The sequence below is a fragment of the Eschrichtius robustus genome, chromosome 8 (assembly GCF_028021215.1).
Source record: "Eschrichtius robustus isolate mEscRob2 chromosome 8, mEscRob2.pri, whole genome shotgun sequence".
NCBI classification, from domain to species: Eukaryota; Metazoa; Chordata; class Mammalia; order Artiodactyla; family Eschrichtiidae; genus Eschrichtius; species Eschrichtius robustus.
Window position 1 is genome coordinate 54,763,600 of NC_090831.1, and position 16,983 is coordinate 54,780,582.

Sequence of the window (16,983 nt, forward strand, 5' to 3'; positions counted from 1 at the left end):
TTGCAAATTTAAAAAATTTATCTGACATTTGGATTAACTTGAATATAAAGACTTAATAACTTTTTAAAATTCCAGAATAAAAAAGATGCCCAGAATGAAACCACTTAGAAATAACTCTTTATTAACACTTTAGTGTTGTTACTTTCTAGGTTATTTTTCTTGCGTGTATATTTTTTGTAAAATGTGTAAAAAAAAATGACCCTTTTATTTGGTGGTCTGTGCTTTTCACTTAATATATTTTCAGTGTTAACATTACCTCCTACAACATTTGTAGGGGTTCATAGTACCCCGTTCCATGGATTTATCATCCCCTGATTTTTGAACATTGTGGTTATTTTCCATCTTTTCTATTGTAAACAACACAGAGATGAACTTTTTTTTTTTTTTTTGGCTGCGCTGGGTCTTCGTTGCTGCGTGCAGGCTTTCTCTACTTGCAGCGAGCGGGGGCTACTCTTTGTTGCGGTGCACAGGCTTCTCATTGCAGTGGCTTCTCTTGTTGCAGAGCACAGGCTCTAGGCGCACAGGCTTCAGTTGTTGCAGCACACAGGCTCTGTAGTTGTGGCACGCGGGCCCTAGAGCGTGTGGGCTTAAGTAGTTGCAGTGCGTGGGCTCAGTGGTTGGGGAGCACGGGCTCTAGGCGCATGGACTTCAGTAGTTGTGGCGCATGGGCTCAGTAGTTGTGGCTCGAGGGCTCTAGAGCGCAGGCTCAGTAGCTGTGGCTCACAGGCTTAGTTGCTCCGCGGCATGTGGGATCTTCCCGGGCCAGAGATCGAACCCATGTCCCCTGCGTTGGCAGGCGGATTCTTAATCAATGCACCACCGGGGAAGTCCCAGAGGTGAACTTCTATGTGGGAAAATTATTGAGGAAACTTGCTCGCGGATGTTAATTTATTAGCTTGTTGTTAAGAAGACCAAGTGAGATCTGGGTAAAAGGCAAAGAATGGGTGATTTTTGTTGAGTTCTTACCTTGTGCAGGCATTCTGCTCATGCTTTTCATGCACTGTCACATTTCAGCCTCGATAGCAGAGTGTACTGTCATTTGCATTGGAGAGATAAAGCATTTGAGACAGGAAGTATTAAGAATCCACATTAATTAAAAATAATAATTTAGGGTTCAAAAAGCAATTGTCTATATTATTTTCACTTAAAATACTTCATAGTTACTGAATAGGTCTCAACCGGTTTTGTTTGGGATTTGATTATAGCGTTCCCTTTTTTTTTTTCTTTAATTGGAATATAGTTGCTTTACAATGTTGTGTTGGTTTCTGCTGTACAGCAAAGTGAATCAGTTATACATATACATATATCCACTCTTTTTTAGATTTCCTTCCCATTTAGGTAACCACAGAGCATTGAGTTCCCTGTGCTACACAGTAGGTTCTCATTAGTTATGCATTTTATGTATAGTAGTATATAGAGTTCCCTTCTTATTTGAAGAATTTTACAAAATGAAACCTATGAAGTTATATTAAACAGCGTTTTAATTTTTAACCCATTAGGAATCATTAAATAGTGTAAACATGGCTGCATGGTTTAGGAATTTAGAAATTTATTCAGACTGGTTCTCAAGTCTTCGGGTTCCATTGTGTGAACTCAGAGGTGTGCCCTGGGAAAGATAGTACACCAGTTAAATCATGTTCCAGGACTGGACTCTATTAACATGTTACTATAAAACCCTAAAAAAGGTGTTGAGGGCCAGTTTTTCAGGAGGGCTCTGAGGATCTGTGTTGTCATTCTGTGGTAGGTAGAATGGGTACCTCAGTCCTACAGAAGCAGGAGCCAGATTCTGCCAACAACCTGGATGCACTTGGAATTTAATTCTCTCCCAAAGCCTCCAGTAGGGAACACAGACCTGCCCATGCCTTGGTTTTTGGCCTCATGAGTCTCTAAGCAGAGGACCCAGTTGAGCTGTGCTGTCCCTTGACTCCTGACCTATGGAAATATGAGATGATAAATGGATGTCCTCTTTCTTAAGCTGCTAAACGGGTAGTGATTTGCTATGGCAGAAATACCAACTTAATACACACTCCTTGTTGAATACATATCTGCAATCCCTTGATTCATTAAACAGCAGTTATGTCTCAGATGTCAAAAGCTGCCAGGCCACAGCTAGTCAGTTGATCCCGCTGAAGTTTCAAAGTGAATTTCTAAAACTAAAGTCTGTCTTTCACACATCTGTAAAAGCTTCGGAATTCTGTGGAAACCTAAAAGCTTATTTTTAAAGCTTTTAGAAGTACAAGCACTGTGGGCGCAGTTCACAACTTTTCGGTGAAACATATCAGTCCCTTTTATGCCAGTTACAATGCAGGGGCCACGTAGGTGGAATATTATACGCAGAAGCATTACTGGTTGTCAGGGAGTTCGCAGTTTAGGTGGGAAGAAGGGTCTTAAAGATAGGAAATATTAAAGCAACTAGAGATTGGACTTTGCTCTTATAATTTATTGTTAAGCTCAACTGTATTACTTACAGTAATGTGATGATGATAGCTAACACTCAGATAGTGCTTACTGTTTCAGGCACCATTCCCAGATGTTTTATAGGTATTAACTCATTTAATGTTCACAGCAGTCCTATGCTGTGGGGTGGAGAGCTGTGATTCAGCCTCAGCAACCAGAATCCCAGAATTTCTCTCAAGGTTGGCATAGGAGATTTCCTAGTCCTGTTTTAGGCTTTTGGATCTTGCGTTCTGAATCTTGTTCTTCCAGGAAGCCCTCCTATGTTAACAGTTTTTGTAGATAGACTTTCTAGTTGGAAAGGGTCTTAGATGATCTGGATTCATGCCAATGCAAGAGTTTCTAATATAACATCCCTGCAAGGTTCTACAGGACCTACCCCTACAGATGGGAGATCCTTACCGTAGAAGATCCCTAGAATGTCTAGTGTTGAACTTATACTCTTGGTACAGTTGAGAAACTTAGTTCCAAAGAGCGTGATGACTGAGAAAAGACATGTAAGGAATGACATATAATATGAAATAAAAGACATACTAAGACATGAGTTTGCAAATTATATTGTCTTTAAAGATACTTTGTTAAATAAATTATATCATGTAAATCTATTGAAGAATCATTTAAATGTGACATAGATTGAAAATACTCTGGTCTTACCAGAAAATGGAAAAAAATAACTTGAGACAAAAAATTTAATGATGTACTCATAATCAATGTTTTATTTCATTGTTATAGCAAAACCCAGAATGTCCAATGTATACTTGTTTCCTTAAAACACATTTCATATATATGAAATTTTTCTTTGTCAAAAAATTCATGTTGATCAGCAGTTAGGGCTTTGGGGAAACTGCTATCTCAAGAATTGTAAGAGCAGCTTTGAAGGCTGAAGGAGCAGATATAGCTGCTCTTTTGAAAAGATGTCAGTGTCATTTGCTTGCTCTTTTCAGATTTCATTCAGCCAGTACATCTATAGCTTCTCCTGTTCTTTGTGCCATGAAATTTAGGAGATTTCCAGAGTAAGGAATGGACTCCAACAGTTACTTTTCATCTGTTTGTTAAGATTTGCACTCCCTCTATCTCTGTTGGGTAGATTAGATTGCTATAACATCACCAACTGTTCAACTGCAGGCTGACAGATATGGCTTCTCCTAGGAGGCTCATGCTTGTTCTCTTTTTATAGTGGATGATTTGGATAGGAGGCAGTCATAAAACAAATCTTTAGAACAAATCCTTGGTCGGGGTGCTTCTGATATCTACCTTCCCTTATAAAGCATCTTCTGTTGAACCTCACATAGTAGACCATTTCCACTGTGATAGCTCTGATTATTTGCAAGTTCGTAGGGCTAAAACATGCCTTTCTGCAGCTTCTCTCCATTGTTCTGAATTTTAGCCTCCGCCTTTCAAATATTTGAAGCTAATGATCATGCTCCCCCTAAGTCTTCTGTTCTCAGCAGCAACTGCAAACACTTGACTTGCATTCCTGATCACAAATACGTGTCAGGAGTGGTACTGGGAGTCATGGTCAGAATGATGAATAAAGGAGTGTATTTCAGTGGGCTTGCAGTCTACTGTTGGAGACCCTCAGCTAAAGAGGAGATTTCACTAGCATGTGATAGTGCTACAACTGAGGTACATATAGAATGCTATCAGAGAATAAACAGGGAGGACTTCACTCCACTGGGGGAGGTGGGGGACTCATGAGAAGACGACAGCTAGGTTGGGACCTGAAGGACAAGTAAGTGACAGCCACACAAAGTGGGGAGGCGGGGAGGCATTCCAGACAGAAGAGCACACGGAAAGTCTCAGAGCAAAGAAAGACCATGGCGCGTTCACAGAATTGCAAGTGTTCTATTTTACTAAGGCTGGAACGTGGATTTTTTTTTTTTTTTTAAAGACATGGATTTTAAGAAGAGGTGTGGAAATGGATGATACTGAAGACCAGATGAAAAGAATACTATATATGCAATATTAGACATTGGACTCTGTCATGGTGTCATGGGAAGTCTTTGAAGAGTTTTTTAGCGAGAGATACAAGATTATATCTTATATAATATATGATGTGGTATGAAGAGAGATAAATGAGAGACAGCGGTCTGAGTTGGGAGAAGATGGTGGGCTGAGCTAAATCAAGGATACCTCACTTCTTGGCTTGAGACCCTGGGTACATGGTGGTACCGTTCACTGACTGGGGGTATGGGCCATGGAGCAGATTTATGGGGTGGAGGAAAGTGGTAAGACAGTGACTTCACATTTGGAAATGTTGAGTTTGAGCTGCTAGTGGGACATTTAGGTCTTGGAGGTGGATGGATATGAGACTTTCGGGCCCTGGAGGTGGAGATATAATTGAAGCCCTGTGAGTAAATGAGGTTGCCTAGAGAGAATGAACAGAAAGAGAAGAAGGTCTAGAGGGCTAAGGGTAGATCACTGAGGATCATCAAAACCAAGACAGAGGAAAGGGAAGCCTTGGGAGAAGAGAAGTAGCAGTCCAAGAGAAAAGAGAAAAGCCTGGAGCATATGGTGTCATGGAATCCCAGTGGTCAGGAAGAGGGGGATGGGTAACCTGCCACACCCTGCGGAGAGGACAAGGTAGATGAAGACTGCTACATCCATCTCACTGTCTACAAGGAGGTGACCACCCTGTGGTTGTTCTCCTTTGGATGCTCTCGACTCCTCATAAACCTAAACAAATGGTACTTCAAACCGAATACAATCCAGATGTTGATTTCTCTGGAGTCCATCATTTTTTGCTGACCTGAATGTTATTTTAGTAATATTCCTAAAAACATTGTTATCCACTTCTAAATAATCACGTTTCCATTGTTAACTTATACCATGCTTATGATCAACTAAAAATTATCACATCTTTTTCATGTGAGAATCTGTCTCATAGTAGATGTGTGTATGTGTAGCAGACTTAAAAAACCTACGTGTAGGACTTTATTCCACTTTATTTTGTTAGTTTCGGGACACTTCTGTATATGTATTAGTCTTTGAATGGTCAGCTATTGTCTAAGTTATAATAAAATGAATAGGCATATCTGTATGTATTCAACAATGTCTATATGAAATTTAAAAAATATCCCTAATAGCCTTGAAATAGATGAATAAGCATAAGCATATTTTATCATTCCAGCATGCTTAGCAAACACATCTTCGATATGGCGAGAGCAATTATTAGGAAAAGAACTATTTGTTAAGTAAACTATTAGATGGAGAGCAGTATTGTCTAGACAGATAAATAAATAACTTTCTTAATTTTCTAATTATTGGTTGACATTAACAGGTAATCACAAGATTATCCATGTGTCATTCTTGTGGCAATATTAACTCTTCAGAACAAAATAATGAACTTGGAAATAGGAAAACAGGCCTCCAAGGAACAAAGAAAATTGTCACTGAGCCCATGGTTATTCCTTCATAGAACAGAAGTCTAGCCACCATCACTGCTCAGTTTGTGTCTTATCCAAAAGTACGTTGCTGACTTTAAGAAGCATATTTGTTTATTTTTCTAAAATTCTTCAAGTCCATACTATCTTAAGATTTTATAGTGTTCTAAAAGTAAGTATATTTGGGAATAAAACAGGGAAGAGTATTGGCTTATGTTTCTTCTTACGTTTAATTTAGGTAATTGAGAAAATGGGTTCTGTGTTTTAAAAACATTTCTATCACAGTATCAACATTTAAATGTTTCTAAGATTAATAGATTTACTAAAAACCTTTAGGGAATTTGTGAATTCATGATCCTATTTAAAATTAGTTTTTAAGAATGGCCCTTTGGTTAGGTAAGACTTTTGCCACTGTTGATCTGTCCTCCCACAATGACCTTTGCTGACTTTCCATCCAGCTTCACACTTGGTTTTCAAGGGTCTGTTCCTCCAGGAAGCCTGCCATGTCTTCTCAGTTAACCTCTCCCATGGACGTGATCCCTGGCACTCAGGGTTTGCGTTTGACACTTTCTGTTGCCTCTTGAGTCTTGTACTGATGCAAAACAGCTTTTCGAGCATTTGTATTTTGAGGCTGAAGGCACTATAAAGTGCCAGAGAAAAAAGACAAAATACTGGAACTAAGACTGGCTCTGATTCTTGTTGAATTTCAGGGCTATTTTGTGAACAGTCCTGCTGGTTATTGAAGATAGTAGAAAGCCAAGACATTTCAGCATTTTAAAACATTTTAAAATTGCTGGTGGGTACCCAGAGGAGAGAGAAAAATTAGAGATGTGTTTTATCAGTCCCTTAATTATCCTCTCTTTAAATATTCACAAGAGCAAATATACCCTAAGCTGCAGATGTGTTTTGAGTTATATGGTTCTTTTTATATTGAGTCAACTATGTTTTAAAGTTTAAGCTTCTTAAAAAGCTGCCTTGCAATTTTCCTTGTGCTTGAGTAGATCGTGTCTGTCAAACTGCTGATGTAGTAACTGAGTCTTATCATTTGATTGGCTTATATCATAATTTAATACCTAAAACACAGTGAAGACCATGTTCCTTTACAAATGAATTAAATTAGAGGAGAACAAAATAAAAAGTAAAGATTGATTGTCAGTTGAAATGATTATAAGATTAAAAGGTTGAGTCTTGGGGAAACTAAGACATCGTATTAAATAGAGCAGTGCTTCTCAACCCTGGATACAACCTAGATAGAATCACTTAGGGAACATGGAAACAACAGCAGCAGCAAATACTGTTGGCTGGACCTCTTCCCCAGAGATTCTGATTTAGTTGGGGCCCAGGTATCAATTGTTTTTTTAAAGCTCCCCAAGTGATTCTCATGTGCAGTCAGGTTTGAAATAGATGAAAATCCAAGCTATTTAAAGAAAGCATTTCTTGGTAGACTACATAGGTATTTGACAAGAAGATACAGGAGGAAAAGATGGAGAGAAACTTTTAGTGTAAAATTAATAGAGGTTTACAATCCATTATTGACAGCTCTGAAATATAAAAGCCCTGAAAAAGAATAGGGTTTCATAACTTACTTGGTGGCAAAAATCTAACCTAAACTGAATATATTTAGTAGAAAATCCTGAGGCCTTTCCTAGTCTGTCTTTATCCCATTTGGTATGAATAATCATACATTTCATTGCAGAAATTTTTTTTTGGTGGGGGGTGAAATAGAAAAGGATAGCTTTATTACTTTGCCAGGCAAAGGGGGACACAGTGGGCTCCTGCCTTTAATGTGTCCCCGCAGAAATATTAATGTGTCTGATTTCTTATTATAAGTTACTGCCCAAGACCTCACTGAGGGTGTGCCCTAGATAGGGTACCTTTCTGAACTATATAAAATGTTGAATTCTGGAATACATCTAGCCTCAAGGGTTCAGATGATAGTAGGGAAGGCTTGTAATAGGGAAGACCAGTGTAATAATGAACTTCCTGTCAGATTAAGAAGAATGCGTTTCTTCTAATTTCCTAGGCAGTGGTTTAGCACCCGCATTAAATAAAAACAATGGCGAATGTCAGAACATGGCTCTTGGCTCTATATGTATACATTTTTTTTTTTTTTGAAACTGATCTGAGAAGAGGGTTCCATTTCTGTCATGTTGAGAGAAACTTACGTTAACCAACAACACAAGTAGATCAAGTAGAAAAAATAATCATCTCTAAAAGACTTTTCAGCGTAACAAACTACTGCCAAATTTAATGGTTTAAAGCAACACATATTTATTATCTTAACCAGTTCCTGAATGTTAGGAATTCAGGAGCATCTTAGCAGGATGGTTTTTGCTCTGGCTTGTTATCAAAATGTGGGCCAGAATTTCAGACACCTGAAGACTTGACTGGTGTTGGAGTGTTATATTTCTTTTTCAGTGCCAACAGGTCCCTTATTAGTGCTTAAAGAAAATTCTAGTTCCTGTTTCTGCAGTTGTTCAAAGTTTTAGTTTTCAGTATAAACCTAACAATTATTTGCTAAAGGAGGCTTTGAGTCCTTCTAATATGTTCTGAAGATTTCTGCTGCGAGTCCCTTCTTACTGGGGAGTGCCTTCCCTTTGGATTTTCCTTGTCCTTCCTCAGGCAGCTTTTTCTCTCCCCTAGGTTCTGTCTCTGTTCTCTTAAGGTTACCTCTGCATCCGCCTCCTGTGCGTCAGTGAATGGGTGTTGATGGCCCTGGATAGTGTGATGAAAAGCCTTGGAGGAGCTTCTGCCCAGAAGACAGGCATTAGTCACAATTGAAAATGATGAATTACATCATTGCTAGTGTGTTTAAAAAAAAAAGAAGTGCCGGGAAGATGCTATAGGAGCCTCTAATGGGATCTTACCCAGTTTGTGTTTTGCTTGGTCTGTTCTTCCCCCGTTGTGTTTTGGAGGAAGAATAAACCTACCCTTGGGGTTTTGGTCAGGAACAGTTTCCCTCGGGGGCAGAAACATAATACTTTTATGTCTTCCCTGACTGCAAATGTTCAGGGGATGTAGTGTACTCCAGTAGAGTAATCTCATTTACTTTATGTGGAAAAATATAATAAAAGAAAAAGCTTAGGTTCCTTGTAAATTTAACTGTGAAGTTCTTGTCTTTCTCGCTGCTCATCTCTCATCTTCTTGGTTCCCCCAAAAGTGCTATGTTGGTTTCTTTCTCATCCCCTTTCTCCCTTTCTTTCTGTACCAAATCTTTGAAAAGATGTAGTTTTATACAGTTTTGGGAATATAGCAGTTTCCTTTTCTGAGCTGTTTCTATTTTGAGCCTTATTTCTAATTTGAGAAAGAAAAACTGAAGCTCTCATGACAAGAATATTAAGTATGGAAAACTGATGGAGGGTGGAGAAGACAGTCTTTGATCCTCTGTGTGCAAATTAAGTGATCCACGTTCTGCATCCTTTTCCATCTGTGCTTTTTTCCTGTCTCTGAGCCACAGTGGAGTCTTCCCTAGAAGCTCATAAAATCAGGAAGCCATCCACAAGGTCCCAGTGAGTGTTTCTAGTCTGCATCTTTGTCTACCCCCAAACATTTGTGACACTGTAACAGAGGGAAATTCTGAAGAGAGATGCTGTTACTACGATAAACCTTACACGTAATTTCAAATATATAAGATAGGCACTAATTTATATTTTATTTAGTTGCTGTTTTATTACTACACGTACAAGTATTTATAAAGGCTTTCCTCTGATTAATCATCACTCCAATCTCCCCCAGCTCTCTTTTCCCCCATAAGTTCTTCAACTGTAAATTCTTCTACCCATGAGCATTTTTGGATCTCAGACTCCCACGGTTAGAGAGGGACGGATTATCTTCTGATTACAATATAATTTTCCTGAGAAAGTCTTAAGGAATCGACGAATCAGTTAAATCAGGAGCATATATACCCTTTTGAATGGCATTCATACTAGCCAGCCAGGGAGAGCACGGCAGTAAAGCAGTATGGGGGGAAAGCTGCCTTCTTCAGGGATGATGATACCCTGGCCATTGTGAAATTGGTCCTAAACAGAGTCCCAGTGACTCACTGGGCTACTTTTGCCTTCACGTACATCAATGTAAATTAGATTGATTTCAACAGCAAATCTTCTTTAACCTTGAGCTTTCATGCTCTGCCTTTAAAAATGTCATTAGTATAATATATTAAGCTTCAGGACCCTTCCAAACTCAGTATCACCACCCCTGCAAACACACACACACACACACACACACACACACACACACACACACACACACACACACACTCTCTCTCTCTCTCTCTCTCTCTCTCTCTCTCTCTCTCTCTCTCTCTCTCTCTCTCCTCTCCTCTCTCCTCTCTCCTCTCTCCTCTCTCTCTCTCTCTCTCTCTCTCTCTCCCTCTCCTCTCTCCTCTCTCTCTCTCTCTCTCTCTCTCTCTCTCCCTCTCCCTCTCCCTCTCCCTCTCTCTCTTCTAAGCTTAAAAGATTGTGTCCTGAAGAGGAATGAGCTTGCTTATTATGGAAATTTATTGCTATCAAACATAGATTTGCTATCAAACATAGATTTCCCAAAGATTATCCCCGTGTTATCTTTTTTTTTCCATGTTATCTTTGAACGTGACTGTGGTTATCTTTTTTGGTCTCTGTTTTATGTTCCTCTTTGAGAATGTTTTTGAGAAAGGATTTAAGCATATGTGTTGGGGGGAGGGAGAGAGAGAGAGAGTGAGCAAGCAAAAATCTGGACAAATAAGTGAGGTTTAAGGCACTTAGGGTATTAAAGGTCATCTTGCCTATTCCCATTTCACCTGCCCTGTGTGTTGATAGCACTTGCTTTTATGCAGCATAATATCTGAAATGGTTGCTATACACCTGTCAGGCCTCAAGTGATCCTTCATTGTATTCAAACAGAGGTCAAATTAAACTAGGATCACCTACCTCAATTTTTCTAGAATTTCTGTATAAACTAGAATCTTTGAGAGATAAAGAATATTTAATATCTTTGCCACAGTATTTTGCCTGTTTTAATAATTTATTTGCATTATTTCTGAATGTTACACAGTTATGTTTTTGAGGTACTTCTCATCATCATGGCACAAGTACCAATGTTTTCCAATGTGTACATTCTGGCAACTGTTTAATTTCTTTGTAAAGTAAGTCCATCAGATTCTTTGAGGATTGGCCTAAAATTCCTATGCAGAGGTTTTTCCATATTATTAAAAACAAATAAACAAAAACATGGCAGCAAACTTAATGCAACAGCTCTTAACTTTGGTTGCATATCTAAAAACAAAGCTACATTTTTCTTATTCTAATTTGGTTTTTCCCCCTAATATTTTATTAGGTGCAGAGAGAGCTAGCAGCTGTTATTGCTTTGAAAGCAAGGAAGTCTGGTGAGTAGTCTTTCATGGGGCTGGAGGAAGGTTCTGATACTTTGGGGATACTTCACATGTCCTGTGGTTGTGAGCAGTTGAATGTATCTCAGGAAGCTTTGGTATAGAATACAGAAAAGTATCTCCATTTGTTTTAAAAATTATTTATTCTACCATCAAAATAGCACAGGTGTATATCTAGTTCTTTAAAACTAGATATACACTGCCTTGCTTTATTTCATACTTCAAGGAAAAGTGAAATTAAAAATTAAAAATATGTTTGTAGTCCACTGCAAGCATGGAAAAAGTCTAGGTACCCAGCAAAGAAAGCAAACCACATTGCATTACCTATCATAATGACAGAGGAAACTAAATAACATAATGGTGGTCTCTTTTTTATATTTTTCATCTCAAAGTAGCTTCTTATAAAAATAATTGAATTGTCTAATATTTAAGAGCCAGCGTTTTTCATAGGGACTGATTGTATGGATCTGATTCCTAATACCTTAGGAAACAATCTGTGGACGTAATAAGTGGAAAGGAAAAGGGAGCTTTCAGATACATCTTGAGGAGAGAAAGCCAGGCTCTGCTGAAATTCGATATGAAATAGAGACTCAATGAGGTAGAAAAAACTTGCTTTGAAAGGAGTAGTATCAGGAGGAGGCATCCTTTGCTGTTCAGAGGCAGGAGGTCGCTGCTAAATGGAGTGACAGATAGAAGGGAGGTGCTTCTTAGATAATGTTCAACTAGAATAAGACTATTCAGGTGAAGACACTATGACAAAATCAAAGAGTTGCCAAAGTTTGAAGAAATAAGTGGAACAGAAATGTCTTCAGAACAGAAATCATACATTTTACATCTTCCTTTTTCTAGCTAGAAACTGTAAAAATTTGCCTTTCTCTCAGTGACCTTTGGAATCAAACACACCTTAGTATGAAGTAGCTTATTGTGTTTATACTATATCTTTGTTGATTTGGCTGATGTAGAGGATGCAGAGACTGGATGCTGTAAGGGTGGTGGAGAAGAGACGCAAGGAACAGTAATCTGGACCCACAGAGCTCGGGCAGTGTGAAAAGGGCTCCTCCAAGAACAGGATTAGATCATGGGTATTTGCATAGGTGGAGGCCAAGATGGAGAAAGGACACCAGTATAAAGGTTGTAGGAGGGAAGTCCTAAAAATAACTTGTGCTAGAGCTGATGGTGGTTCCTGTAAACATAAGGAGACAAAACTTACAGTCTGTATGAGTTGGGATGACAGTGCCTTGGAGGATAGGGGTTTAAAAAAGTTTTTTTTAAGTTTCGGAAAAAGTTGGGGAAATAATCAAAAACATATACTCTGTCATTGCTGGAGAAAAACAGAGCAAGTAAATACAGATGGGGCTGGAGAAGGGGGTTGCTAATTTACACAGCGTGGAATGGGAAGGCCCCCAGTAGGACACATTTGAGCAAAGACGTGAAGTCACTGAGGGGTGAGCCTTGTGGACGTCCAGACAAGAGCACTGGGCAGAGGTGTGTGAAATGAGTTTGAGGAGCAGCAAGGATGTGAGAGTGGCTGGAGCCAAATGAATGAGGCAGAAAGAGGCAGGTTTCGGATGTCAGGCTAAGAAGTTTGAACTTTCTGGAGGTGAAGAGAAATGAAGAGGAGTAAGCAAGACCTGCACACAGTAGCTTGTGCAAAGTAAAAGACTGGTATGAAGTTGACTTTATTACGCCATGACGTTAACATGTCTGTTTTCCTTACTCATTTCATCTGTGGAGCTTGGAATGTGAATACAACACTGACAACCTCTCAAGGACAGAGTGAAACATAAATGCGCCAAGGATGGGGACATAAATTCATAGTTTTTCAGAAAAGCCGCTTTTCAGTGCGTTCTAGTATAGTTACTCTATAAGCCAGTAACTCCATGATTGGAGGTCTAGCTTTGGGCGTAATCAGAGACGCGTGTGAAGATTCAGGTAGAAGAAATCTATTTCATTGCTTTTTTTAACAGTAAGAAATTAGAAACAACCCTTAAGTTCCCATAATAGAGAAATGGTAAAATTGATAGATCAATGTAATGGAATGTTAAATAGTTTTTTAAATGATATTTCAAAGAATTAATACAGTAAAATGTTCAGTGGAAAAAAAGTGTGTGCAATGAGCCTGTATTACTTGTCTTTTTCATAATGAAAATCTTCATTTTTTTCTTATTAGTATAGCATAGTCATTGAAAAACTTTGGTAATACATGAATGTATGAAGAAGAAACTGAAAAATCACCCATCATCTCACCAACAGAGATAACCAATAATACTCTTTTCTGTATGTATTTACAGATATTTCTCTATTAATATGTAGATATTATATATATAATACATGCAGTTTTATAAAAGTGACAATTCTTTACATGTGCTCTTTTATTTTGTGATAATTGTATATCCATGTGCAGTTGTAATAAATAATAAGGGATCACACGTTCCCTTTACCCAGCTCCCCCCAGTGGTAATATCCTGTGAAACTCAAGTACAGTGTCACAATCAGGATATTGACATTGATACAAAACATTTACATCACCGTAAGGATCTTCCATGTTTGTCTTTTATAGGTACACTAACTTTCCTCCTACCTGTTTCCTCTTTAACCTCTGCAATTACCAATCTGTTCTCTATTTCTATAATTTTGTCATTTCAAAAATATTAGATAAATGGAATCATACAGTATGTAACCCTGTAGGAGTGGTTCTTTTCACTTGCCATAGTTCTCTGGAGATTTATTCAGGTTGTTGTGTATATCAATGGTTATTCCTTTTTATAACTGAATAGTATTCCATCATATGAATGTGCTACACTATATGTAACCATTCACCCATGAAGGGCATTGGGGTTGTTTCCAGTTTGGGTCACCATGAATAAAGCTACATGTGTAAGTTTTTGTGTGAATGTAAGTCTTTGTTTCTCTGGACTAAATGCCCAGGAGTACAGTTGCTGGATTGTTTGGTAATTGCATGTTTTGTTTTTTAAGAAACTGCCAAATTGTTTTCCAGAGTGGCTGTACCATTTTACATTCTCACTAGCAATGTATATGTGATGTAGGTTCTTGCATCCTTGCCAGCATTTGATGTTGTCACTATTTTAAAAAATTTTAACCATTCTAATAGGTGTGTAGTGACATCTCACTGTAGTTTTAGTATGCATTGCCCTAATGGCTAGTAATATTGAACATCTTTTCATGTGTTTATTTGCCATCTGAATGTCTTCTTTGTGAAATGTCTGTTCATGTCTTTTGCCCATTTTCGAATCGGATTGTTTGAGGGTTTTTTTTTTACTGTTGAGTTTTGAGATTTCTTTATTCTAGATAGCAATCCTTAGGCAAATATTTTCTCCCAGTCTATAGCCTGTCTTTTCATTTTCTTATCAAAGTCTTTCACAGAGCAAAAGTTTCTAATTTTGGTGAAGTCCGATTTATTAATATTTTTTAATGGATCATGTCTTTGGGTTAAGTCTTTGTCTAGTCCCAGATGCCAAAGATTTTCTCCTGGGTCTTTTTTTTCCTTAAAAGTTTTTATAGTTTTATGTTTTACGTTTGAGTTCATGATCCATTTTGAGTTAGTCTTTATATAAGCTGTGAGACTTATGTCAAGATTCTACTGTGTTTGTTTTGGCTTATGAATGTCTAATTTTTCTAGCACCATTTATTGAAAAGACCATCTTTTCTTCCATTGAATTGCTTTTGCACCTTTGTCAAAAATATGTTGGGCATATTTGTGTGGGTGTATTTCTGGATTCTCTGTTCTGTTCCACTGAATAGACTCCATTGGTATCCATCAATACAAGCTTTGATTACTTTTATCTGTAAATCCACTTGTTATAGGATTCATTTTCATGCACTAATACAGCTCTGTATCATTTTTGTTAGCTGTTGTATGTTTATATTGATACCATACAACTTATTAACTAATTCTTTGTTGTATGTTTAAGTTTTTAATAGTTTTCCTATTATAAATGATAATAGAAGGGCTCGAAGATATATTCTTGTATATATCTTTTTGCCCTTTACCAATTAATTTCTCATAATAAGTTACTAAAAATGGATTGCTAGGTCAGTAGCTTGGTGTGGACAGTGATAAAGTTTTGTTTTTCATGTCTAAGACTTTAAGTCATCTGGAATTTATTTTCGTATATGGTGTCAGGTAGAAATCCAGGTTTATGTTTTCCTTATGCTAAGCCAGTTACCTCAGTAGCGTTCATTGGATATGATGCTGACTCGATCGTATATAAAGTTTATATATATATGCTTGAATTTATTTCTGGTCTCTGTATTCCTTTGATCTATTTATTCCTTTGACTACACTTTCCTGTTTCAGTTACCAACACTTTATAAGAAGACTTTTGGGGGATTAAGGGGTAAAGCAAGTTTGTTCTTATTTTTCTGTTTTCTTCATAGTTTTATTTTGTCAAGTTCCATGAAAACCCCTATAGGGATTTCTTGAAGCGTATTGAATTTATAGGTCATCAGATAAGTTTGACACTTTGGAGATAAGTATTTGCATTCATGAACCTAGGGTATCGTTCCATTGTTTTCAGATCTTCAGTACTGTCTTAAAAATTTCTCCTTAAAGCTTTGTACATTTTTTTGCTTGATGTATATTTTGGTATCTTGTAGTTTTGGTTACTATTATGAATTAACTTTTTTTTTAAAAGTTATACTCGTCTTATTTTGTGAAGGTTTCTCATTCTTTGTCTTTCATGACACTATATAAAAAATAAACTTTACGTTTTAGAGCAGTTGAAAGGTCACAGAAAAATTGAGCAGAAAGTACACAGAGTTCCCATATCCCTCCTGCCCCAACATGCACAGCCCGCTTACTGCCATCATCTCAGAGGGGTACATTTGTTAGAATCATCAACCTACATTGACACATCAGTATCACCCACAGTCCATAGTTTACTTTAGGGTTCACTCTTGGTATTGTACATTTTATGGGTTTGGACTAATGTATAATGACATGTATTTATCATTATAGTGTCACACAGAATAATTTCACTGCCCTAAAAATCCCCTCTCCTCTACCTGTTGGTGCCTGTCTACTCTCATCCCCTGGCAATCACTCATCTTGTTACTGTCTCCATAGTTTTTGCCTTTTCCAGAATGTCATATAGTTGGAATCATACAGTATGTAGCCTTTTCAGATTGGCTTTCTTCACCCAGTAATAGGCATTTAAGGTTCATCCATGTCTTTTAATGGCTTGATAGATCATTTCTTTTTAGCACTGAATAATATTTCATTGTCTGGATGTACCACGGTTTATGTATTTGTTCACCTCCTGGAGGACATCTTGGTTGCTTCCAAGTTTTGGCAATTATGACTAAAGCTGCTATAAACATCTGTGTGCAGGTTTCAACTACACACCCACGAACACATAGTTTTCAACTACTTTGGGTAAATAGCAAGGAGTGTGATTTCTGGATCGTATGGTAAGAGTATGTTGAGTTTTGTAAGAAGTTGCCAAACTATCTTAAAGTGGCTCTACTATTCTGCATTCCCACCAGCAGAGAATGAGCGTTCCTGTCGCTCCATATCTTCACCAGTGTTTGTTGTTGTCAGTGTTGCACATTTTGTTGTTTTACTTTGCATTTTCTTGATGACATATGCTATGGAACATCTTTTCATGTGCTTATTTATTATCTTTATATCTTCTTTGGTGAGGTGTCTATTAAGGTCTTTGACCTATTTTTTAGTCAGGTTGCTTGTTTTCTTACTGCTGTTGAGTTTTAAGAATTCATTGTATATTTTAGATAACAGTCCTTTTTTCAGATGTATTTTGC

The 16,983-nt window shown here is 37.7% G+C and overlaps 1 protein-coding gene across 1 annotated transcript in view; it reads left to right on the forward strand.

Annotated features, from left to right (window-relative positions):
• The window catches only part of RAPGEF5 (Rap guanine nucleotide exchange factor 5), a 213,284-nt gene that overhangs the window by 68,616 nt on the left and 127,685 nt on the right, over positions 1-16,983 (forward strand). Inside the window, exon 7 of the mRNA XM_068549953.1 lies at positions 11,151-11,199. Coding sequence (XP_068406054.1) covers positions 11,151-11,199 — 49 coding nt within the window. The remainder of the gene's footprint in view (positions 1-11,150; positions 11,200-16,983) is intronic.